The sequence below is a fragment of the Channa argus genome, chromosome 1 (genome assembly GCF_033026475.1).
Source record: "Channa argus isolate prfri chromosome 1, Channa argus male v1.0, whole genome shotgun sequence".
Classification (NCBI taxonomy): Eukaryota; Metazoa; Chordata; class Actinopteri; order Anabantiformes; family Channidae; genus Channa; species Channa argus.
In genome coordinates, this window is record NC_090197.1 from 9,480,794 (window position 1) to 9,490,094 (window position 9,301).

At 41.4% G+C, this 9,301-nt stretch overlaps 2 protein-coding genes across 4 annotated transcripts; both read left to right on the forward strand.

Annotated features, from left to right (window-relative positions):
* Positions 1-526: 526 nt before the first annotated feature.
* Positions 527-4,896, forward strand: tekt2 (tektin 2 (testicular)). Of its 3 annotated transcripts, none has more exons than XM_067495019.1 (10): positions 527-1,403; positions 2,034-2,196; positions 2,307-2,432; positions 2,573-2,778; positions 2,868-3,011; positions 3,242-3,356; positions 3,507-3,614; positions 3,694-3,837; positions 3,934-4,013; positions 4,403-4,896. In XM_067495019.1, the coding sequence occupies exons 2-10, from the start codon at positions 2,041-2,043 to the stop codon at positions 4,605-4,607; spliced, it is 1,284 nt and encodes a 427-aa protein (XP_067351120.1). In that variant the 5' UTR covers positions 527-1,403; positions 2,034-2,040; the 3' UTR covers positions 4,608-4,896. The 3 variants fall into 3 exon arrangements, with proteins under 3 accessions (XP_067351120.1, XP_067351138.1, XP_067351129.1); XM_067495037.1 differs by having other exon boundaries at positions 527-1,307; positions 1,982-2,196; XM_067495028.1 differs by having other exon boundaries at positions 527-1,307.
* Positions 4,897-5,081: 185 nt separating this feature from the next.
* si:dkey-211g8.9 (free fatty acid receptor 3) lies at positions 5,082-8,953 on the forward strand. Its single transcript, XM_067495051.1, has one exon. The coding sequence runs from the start codon at positions 6,602-6,604 to the stop codon at positions 7,607-7,609; it is 1,008 nt and encodes a 335-aa protein (XP_067351152.1). The 5' UTR covers positions 5,082-6,601; the 3' UTR covers positions 7,610-8,953.
* The last annotated feature ends 348 nt before the right edge of the window (positions 8,954-9,301 follow it).

Consider the following 9,301-nt stretch of genomic DNA (forward strand, 5'->3'; position numbering starts at 1 on the left):
TAATGAAAGCCTGTTGGAGAATCTAGGTGTTAACATAGCTCAGGTAATTGGGATAGTGCACTGGCAAGTGGTTCCCAGACTAGTAAATGAAGTCTTTACTTATACATTCTAGGTCTCTTTTTTTGTGTCCCCGTTAGTTGCAGTGTACAGGAAAATGAAAACATAGAGATGATTTTCAGTAATTGAATCATTTTTAATGGGCATTAAAATCAGGTTTGTTTGTTTGTATATCTGCTTAATAGGTCACTGGCATATTGCACTGACATACAGGTTCAGTCGTGTGAGGTCTTGGTTTAAGAAGAAGGCCTCTGTTTGGCCCGCCAGTCCTACTGCATTTAAGTGCGCCAGGGTTGGCTTTTTTTTTTTTTTTTTTTTTTTTTTCCAATATACCCTAATTCTTTAAAATATTGTAAACCATTGTGTCTGAGAGAAGACCATAAAATAACCATGGTCAGGAATGTGCTGAGGGTAGTTTGGATTTGAGTGAGGATAGTTGTAACTAACCAGCTTTTGTCTACACTGAAAGTCACCACAGCATGGAAATATAACCACTGGCATGACTTATTCTGATACTACAATAAAACTGAAGTGTTTATACTTGACTGGTTTAATTACAGGCAATCTGCTTTTTTTTGAGGTTGGCTTTGAGTAGCAAATATGGCACCTTGGAGGTCAAACTGAGGTTTATCTATTCATCTATTGTAAACTTCCTCTCACTCAAAATTATTTTGAGTATTTTGAGTTCATATTAAAACTCATGGCACTATCAAACTAACTTTATTTCTTGAAAGAGAAATAGTTTTGGTGCCAAAAAGCTGACCTGGCAGGGCAGTGTATAAGTGTTGCCTTACCTTTACCCTTAAGCATCTTTAAACAATTTATATAGATTTAAACAACTTATAAGGCAAAGAAAAGATATGCAGACAACCCATTGGATATATTGTGTTAGGCTGAGCATTTACCTCACAAGATGGCGTCCCGCTCCCCCCAGCAGTTAACATCTCATTTTCAATTAAGTTCTTCGCCAGTAAATCTGAAATGATGAATATGACAGGAGTTGATGAAACAATGATGAAACGTTTCACGCTATCACATGGCACTAGATGCTCCCTGTTGGCAGCTGACGTCACAGAAGAACCCGAAGCGACGTAAACGTCACGAACGTCGCTCTTGGATTTTAATTATTTAGGCGAATCATTGGAACGTTGTGTCAGCTCGTTGCTTGGAGACGAGACGAGTAGAGTAGCTGTCGCTATAGGAGACCTTGTTCATAGGAACTAGCACGAGCCCCCTGTGGAAGTATTTCGGTGAGTAGAATTTGCAGTGGGGGGAAAAAAATAAATTAAAAAAATGACATCTGAGGCCGCAGCGACAACTAGTTTGAGAGGTTGCAAGTTTTGAAAGTAAGCGTTCATTCACACAACTATTAAGGGTTTGAGGGTGTGTTGTTTCTTTGTTTAGGAAAATCGCCTAGTTTCCCGAATACTTTAAGATAGACCGGGTTTTTATCTAGCAAAAAAAAAAAGTTATAATTCAGCATTCGAATAAACACGGACTGTTCATGTAAATGTACAAACAGGCACATGTATGTATCACTTTGCTGTCATACAGTGGTTTTGTATTAAATTACTGTCATATGATACAGAAGGTTCAGGTGTTACTAGCAGAATTACTCTGAACACTGTTGGGTAGTTCAAGTGTAGCAGTTCTTTAATAGACAAATGTTTTGCATAATAAAGTATTATGTTTAGATCAAATGTTTAAGTACTGACACCAGACACAGCAACAAGTAATATAATTCAGTAACGGTTATAATTCTCTTCTAAACCACTTTAATAAAAGAAAGCTTGTCGATATTTGAAAATGGGCTTATTTCTATAAAAATCTGATTATTTAGAAATCATTTCTGACAATACCGTGTGCTACATGGTGCAGCAGTTCTTTTACACTATTACCATCTGTCGGTGTTGCTAAACTCCAGAGTGTCAATATTCTTCTGAGAGAGTGTTACGGATTCTTGCATATTGCCACAGTAGTAGGATGTCCACACTTCCTCCAAAACCTGGCCTGCGCCACAGTGTGCCCGACTGGAACAGCAACAACCAGCAGCTGTCTGCCATAGCTCAACATGAGCGACATATTTCCAACGTGATCCGACAAGAAGCGAGGGCACTGCGCAACGAGACCAGCTGTAAGGTGGGTTGTTGTTTTGGGGAATTTATGAGTCTTTTTAGTTTCAATCCACATTGTCCATAAATCTCTTTCTTTCCCTTTATTGTCACTAACTTGTCACCGTTTCTCTGTAGACAACTTGGGATGAGAACGATACCTGTCACAGGTTGAGCGATCGGGTTTGGGATGTTGCTCGGTGGAAAGAAACACTAGAAACCTGCGCACAGAAAGTGGATGAAGAGATGGAAGCGCTGACTCTGGTAATTTCTCCAACCATCTTTGAAACAGCTGAGAAAGTTCCTTAATTTGTTACCACTCTGAGCCTTTAGCTCTTTATGTGTCCTGGTCTTGTAACCAAACAAACCACAAACTCTGGCTGTCTCGGTGCGTGTTGGAACAGTCCAAAGAGCAGACCGAGCAGGCCCTGGCTGCAACTGTTATTCCCCTGGAGGTCAGTACCGAGTGTTTGACGTTGAGGGATGGCCGAAGAGGATACGAGCTGGTCTCGGACCCCGTGGAGGAGCAGCTGAAGAAAGAAACGGAGCTGATTGAAAGAGTGCAACAATATCTGCAGCAGCACATTGATAAGTCCTTTGATCAACTGTGGTAAGGGACACTGAGGTGGGATGCAGACGTTAGATTTGCTGTGGATTTTTTTCCGTGTCTTGAACACCTTCCATAGTTGTTGTTTGCAGTGTTTTGCAGGAGATTCGGCATGAGCTGACGTCTGATCTCCAGAACAAAATGGACGCCCTGGACATTGACATGTCCTGCCTGTCACTTACAATAAAGTCCCCTCAGATCTCCTTAAAGACCAACCCAACTCGCATACCACCAGGGTAACCTTAGGACGGCATGACATAACAGAAAAATACTATACACAGTTTGGTCCAAACCCCTACAGAACATCACCGATTTAAATGATTTCATCTCTGAACTGTAGAGACATTTCCCATTGTGATGTCATTATTTAAACAGAATGAACAAAAATAATCTATAGTTTTTCAGCTTCCTGGTTAACTTGTGCCTCATTAGCTAACATGTATTGATGTCATTGTCATTATTGTAGTTCCACCACCCCCCAGGAGTGGGTCCAGTTCAGCCAGTACAATGTGGCTCGCGCCCATGAGGCCATACAGGTGTCCGAGGAAATGAGGGAGGACATGAGTCTTACCAGAGCCCAGGTGGTGTAATAAAACTACAACTGGTCACGTAGTTATTATTGCATGGAAACAACATGGCACAGAAGGCCTGCGGTTATCAAATACCAAATTTGCTCTCGTTTCTTCTGTAATCAGCTGTGTCAGATGGAACATTTGTGCTTAATTTTTCAGGCGCAGAATGACTTTGAGATTCAGTGGAGGGCCACAGATTTTGCTCTTCGTAAGCGCAATCACAATGAAGAGCAGGCCCGTGATGAGCTGGAGTGGCAAATAAGAAAGGTAAGATGTCGGGTATTGTTTTTTAGTTTCACCTACAGGTAAACAAACAGTGTTTGTGACTGTCTTTACTCATCTGTAGACTGAAGACGAAATGGCAGAAACGGAGCACGACATCAACGAGCTGGATGCAGATCTGTATGCAAAAACTGCCTCCCTGAAACTGGCTCATACCAGATTGGAGAACAGGACCCACAGATGTGGCATGGACCTGTGTAGAGACGAGGTTCCTAAAAAGCACACAACAGATGATAGTATCAAATATGAACTATTAGCCTTAGTGGAAAACTAAAATGAGAATCTTCTTCTCTGTTTGTCGTAGGTTCAGTACGGCCTTGTTACCGAAGTCCATCAGGTGGAGTCGACAATCGCGGCCCTGAAACAAAAGCTGTCTGAGACTCAGTGAGTTTGTTTTATCACTGCGATGAGCTTATAGACCCACTATATATTTTAAGTATGAGATGGATTAGACAATCTTGAAAACTGGCAAATACAGGAGACTCAAACGTTCTATCCAACATCAAATGACAGTAAGATGTATGTCTCTGTACAAACTAACTCAAAGGACACGAGTTGGCTTGTGTGGGATTTAGTTTACATATTTTGAACTCACGTTTTGGGAATGTGGCGTTGTTTAATGTGGACACCCGTCATCAGAATTGTTTGGTTACAACTAAAAACGTATTAAACAATAATAATGAAGCTCTGACTGTTTTAAAAAAACACACGAGAAAAGAAGCTGATTCAAACTTCGATCCCCTGCTTGTCTCTCCCACTACGTGCACGCCCAGGCTCTCTCTGCAGAAGATGAAACTCCATCATGCCCACATGCTGCAGGATCTGTCCAGAAAGCAGGAAGCGTTATCTCTAGAGCAGCGAAGCATGAAAACTCGCTCCCGCCTCGCATCAACTTCTGGCACCGACAAAACCCCAGTGCTGCTGGTCCCTCTCACAAACTCCAGTGGGAGGAGCAACCTGCTGCTTCTGGCACAGTAAGAAGAAAATGGCACCCATGTTTTCGAACCCGCAAATATATTAGGACGATCATTTTTTGGCTTTCGTGTCATGTTCCAATACATTAGTTGCCAACAACTATGGTTAATTTAACAACAAATAAAATGAATTCATCATCTCAGTTAGATGCTGAAGAACAAAACTGTGTCATCCTCTTGCAAAAAATATTTTCTTGATGTGTGATTCGTTTTTGTTTTAGTTGTGATCAAATATATACTCTGTGTGTCTGTTTAGCTTTTGCAAGAAATTGACACACCTGTGTGCTTCTGGTCTCGATTAAACATTTACTGATCAAGATATTTCTGGTGTGTGATGGTTTTTTTTTTTTAAATGTTTTTTTCTTTTTTTTTTCTTTGTATTAAAATCACTCACAAAGTAAAAGTGCGCATATTCACGTCTGGTACGGTCATTACTTTAAACGTCCATTATCTTTAATAGCTTTGTTTTGCCATCGTTGTATTGTTTGATCATCTGACGCTGTTTGGGGCATGAAGACTGTAATAATGACGTGAACTTTGACTCATACAATATACACAGTTTAGGTTTGAAAAAAATAAAAAAATCAGGTAAACAGGCACAAACACAATAAACCCTTATAACTCCCACCTGCCTCAGTAATAATGTCCTCAAATGGAAGGGTTTGTGTCAGTCATTGCTTTTTATGAGGACGTAGATGAGCGAGAGAGATCAGTTTTTAAAAAAACGTTTGTGTCTGTCTGTGAAAGTTTACATAGGACGTGACATAACATATGTCCATGTTGACATCAGCTGAGATGTTTTGAACAAATTCCTAAAACGTTTCCGTGAACAAACCGGAGAGGTTTTCCTTATCCCATTTGAGGGTCCACTGTTGTGCGGATTGTAAATCAGCTTGAGGCAAAATTGTGATCTGTTAAAGCAAAGTAAAATTTGATTGGATTTGAACGAATGGGTACATTTTAGGTAAATTATAATTTGCTGTGAAAAAGCCTAATTTTTCCAGAGGCATCAGATAGTATTTGTTATTTACATCTTATTTACATCTTAGCTGGGACTCATTAAATGGCTTGTGTTAGAAACACCCACTGCAACCTGCTTCCTGAAATACAAAACAGAACAAATACGAGAGTCCAGGTAATAAATAAGGTAAATATGTAGTCATCACTTTGCAAACATCCATGTTAAGCTGGACGTTACACACATTTGTTTTGAATATTGAATCAATAGACTAATCAAACAGCAGCCATGCTTTGTACTGCTGCAAGTCTTTTCTTGGAAAAACATTTCTTGGTATCTGTCTTCCCAAAATGTCTGTGCAACAAGTCACAGTGATTTTCTGCTTCATTTTCTGCATGACACAGCGCCTCTACTCACACACTCACCTTCACACACACACACACACACACACAAAATAAGGAACATATTCTCCACCATAAAACTGGGAAAAGTGCCTTCAGGCTGCCCCAAAGCCCATCCCATCCTATCCTCGCACCGACCATCAGCTTTCAGCGGGTTTATGACTTTACTGCCCGGCCCTCTGGTTCATTTAGACAACCTCTAAGGGCACGGCCATGCGCTTCCTGACACGCTGAATTATTCTGAATCATTTCACTTAAGGACCCAGATGCTACCTGTCTGTTGCCCTCCACTGAGAGAGCAATTAAGGCAGCCTGGTGCCTGCTAAATGCCCCCTAGTTCTGCATGAGTGGATGCGTCTCCTTATCTGCATGATGTCGTGTGCACCTCGCCCCCTTCGTGCCCACATGCATCAGCACCTTTGTGGCCGCCGCCTCTTTTTTTTTTTCGGTCACCTGTCTCAGAGATGTTGGTTCTGTCAGAGTCTGAGCGTGAGGGTGGGAGAAACTGTGTTAGACAGCAGCTTGCTTGTCAGCTTGGAAGACAACATTGCCGCCATGAATGGAGACTGTTTTTTGGAAGATTTAATTTACCCCTGAAGAGGATGTCTGGTCAGCTTCCATTTATTTATTTGATGTTTGATGGCCTTTTTCCTGGACTTGTCCGCGGTACCAGTGTCTCAGACTAAAGAAATGCGGCTGGATGCCAAAGACTACATTGCTCTCTTTATCTACACCCTCACCTTTCTGCTCGGCCTTCCTGCCAACCTGCTGGTCCTGTTCGTGTACCTGCGCAAGGCCTGCAAGCGCGGTGCCACACCCAATGTGGTTTACGCCCTCAACCTGTGCCTGGCCAACCTGGTACTCGTGGCCTGGCTGCCCATCAAGGCTCTGGAGACTTTGCATCAGAACTGGAGACTACCGCAACTTCTCTGCCCTATTTACAACTTCTTTCTCTTCTTCACGCTGTATGGCAGCTGCCTCTTCATCACTGCTGTGACCATGGGACGCTACTTCAGCATAGCATTCCCAATCATCTACAAGAGGTACCGCCAGGCCCGAATCTCTTGCTACATCAGTGTTGGCCTTTGGGCATTGGTGCTGATACATCTCAGCTTTGGCCTGGTGGCTGAGGGGGGGGCTTACTTTGTTGTCACCAACAATAACACTTTATTTTGCTATCACAACTTCACAGAGTCCCAGCTGGATGTTCTGCTGCCTCTGCGCCTGGAAATGTCCATTGTTTTGTTTCTGGTGCCTCTGGTTGTGACGTGCTTCTGTACGTTACGGTGCGTTACTTTAGTGTGGCGTTCACATTTACCCCCTATGGGGAAGAAAAGGGTCCTGACTGTCGCACTTTCCACCCTTGCTGTGTTTGTGGTGTGCTATGCTCCCTACAATGCCTCACACATTGTGGGGTTTGCGTTGAAGAAAAATGTTGGGTGGAGGGCATGTGCAATGCTGACGAGCACCTGCAATGTCTTCCTGGAGCCTGTGGTCATGTTGATGCTGTCGCCAGCTGCGTCCAGGGGCTTCATGGGAAGAATCTGTGGCCGACAAAGTCAATTCAGCCGCGCTGAAGGCTATCGGCATCGATCTAACGGTGCCGCGAACGTCAAGACCCAACCTACGCTGTCCGAGAATGGCTAGGAGGGGGCAGATGTGACTAAAATAAGTCAGGAGGGAGGTCACAGTGGGCGGGGAATTCAGGGATTTCTGGAAAAATGATCTGGACAAAAGCAAAAAGGAGAAATGGGATAAAAACATTCATGGACGATCAGCCAACCTTCATGGTTGTGCCCTGAAAATCTTCAGACTCCCCACTGCTTGTAAAACTTCCCGTGACTGAACTCGCAAATGTTGATAACATTTGGGTGTCATATTAAGTCAGGATGACTGCATGCTGCATGACAGTTTGGCACCAGGTTATAGCTGTTTTCTAACCTTCTTTCAGTGTGACCACAGAGGTTTAGATACATCCTGTGCTGTCTGTGTTTTAGCTGATGATAAAAAGTGGCCCATTAAACAGTTTTATTTGTTTGTGACTGGTTGATTGGATTGATATCAGTCAAAATGAACTATTAGCAGACATGGAATTTTATGTTTTGGACCACAAAATCTGTTAAATGGAAGAAGAGCTCTTTTTTTTTTTTAACTATGTCATTCGACAAGGATTTTAACTGTTAAATACAGCTGAACTTCACCTTTTGACAAATTGCTCCACCTGGTGTCTGTTGTAACAGGAGAACACCTTTGAAGTCTGTCACGTTTTTTCTTTGGAAATTCTTTCACGTTGAGATAAGATGCGATGCGAGACAGGTTTTCCCACTCACGGCATAAACGTGGCTCTTTTCTGTTGAGGTGTGTCAGTGACAGAGTCTTGACCCAGTTGCACAGCTCACTGGCACAGTTAAGTGATCACTCAAGCTTCCTGCCTCGGCAGACTGGTCCTACAGAGGACCTTTTCATTTGTCTCTGCAGTAAATGCACACATGTAACCAAAGACATCAACATCATTTAATGTTTAATCAACTGTACAGTACGTGCCAATAAATACTTGTTTATTAAATCATCAATAATGTGTCTTTACTTGTACAAATAAAAAAACGATATGTTATATTTTAGGACTGTGGACAAAAAATGTTTTTGAACCTTTGAGTTTAATGACTATTTCTCACTTCCTGTTGCCCAAAACATGAAATCCAATATAATTAAAATAATTACAATTATATACAATGTGTCATATTTAATTTTGTAATTTTAAAAGAGATAGTTACTTACTTACTGTATGCATTCACATTGATTGCCAGTGGATTAGATTATAGATAGACGTGTATTTTTAAATGTGAAAACCATGTTACTACAATACACAAGTGTTTTTACTACATACATGTAATCGTACTGCGTTGAATGTAAATAAAGATAAATCCTGATGATGTGATGAAGGCTCAAGGATGTAACTTCAAACACGTCTGTAAATCAAAATAACAAAAGAAAAACTTATTGCTTAAAACGACCTCAACAATAGCATAAACTCTGCATTGGCCCAAAAGGATGTATGTTATATATGTATGTATGTCATTGTAAAATATATATATATATATATATATATATACAACCTCTCAACATGATGAAGACAAATTACTAATAAATATGGAATAGATGAGCACTCTTACATCTTCTACCTTAGGCTGAGATCAGCTTGTAAAACCCGGGGCTTCCAAAAACCCAAATCGAAAATGTATCCATAAGAAATTTTACCTTAACACACAAAATTAAAGATGACATGGGACTGGCAATAAAAACATGGATGATAAAATAAGGGAAGGTGCCGGTTTCTTG

What these genes read in the sequence shown, in the direction of transcription:
- si:dkey-211g8.9 (XM_067495051.1), top strand. Translation starts at nt 6,602, where the DNA reads ATGGCCTTTTTCCTGGACTTGTCCGCGGTACCAGTGTCTCAGACTAAA.
- tekt2 (XM_067495019.1), top strand. Translation starts at nt 2,041, where the DNA reads ATGTCCACACTTCCTCCAAAACCTGGCCTGCGCCACAGTGTGCCCGAC. An exon ending in AGATGGAAGCGCTGACTCTG is followed by an intron (nt 2,433 to 2,572) that starts GTAATTTCTCCA and finishes GTGTTGGAACAG; the next exon opens with TCCAAAGAGCAGACCGAGCA. An exon ending in AAGTCCTTTGATCAACTGTG is followed by an intron (nt 2,779 to 2,867) that starts GTAAGGGACACT and finishes TGTTGTTTGCAG; the next exon opens with TGTTTTGCAGGAGATTCGGC.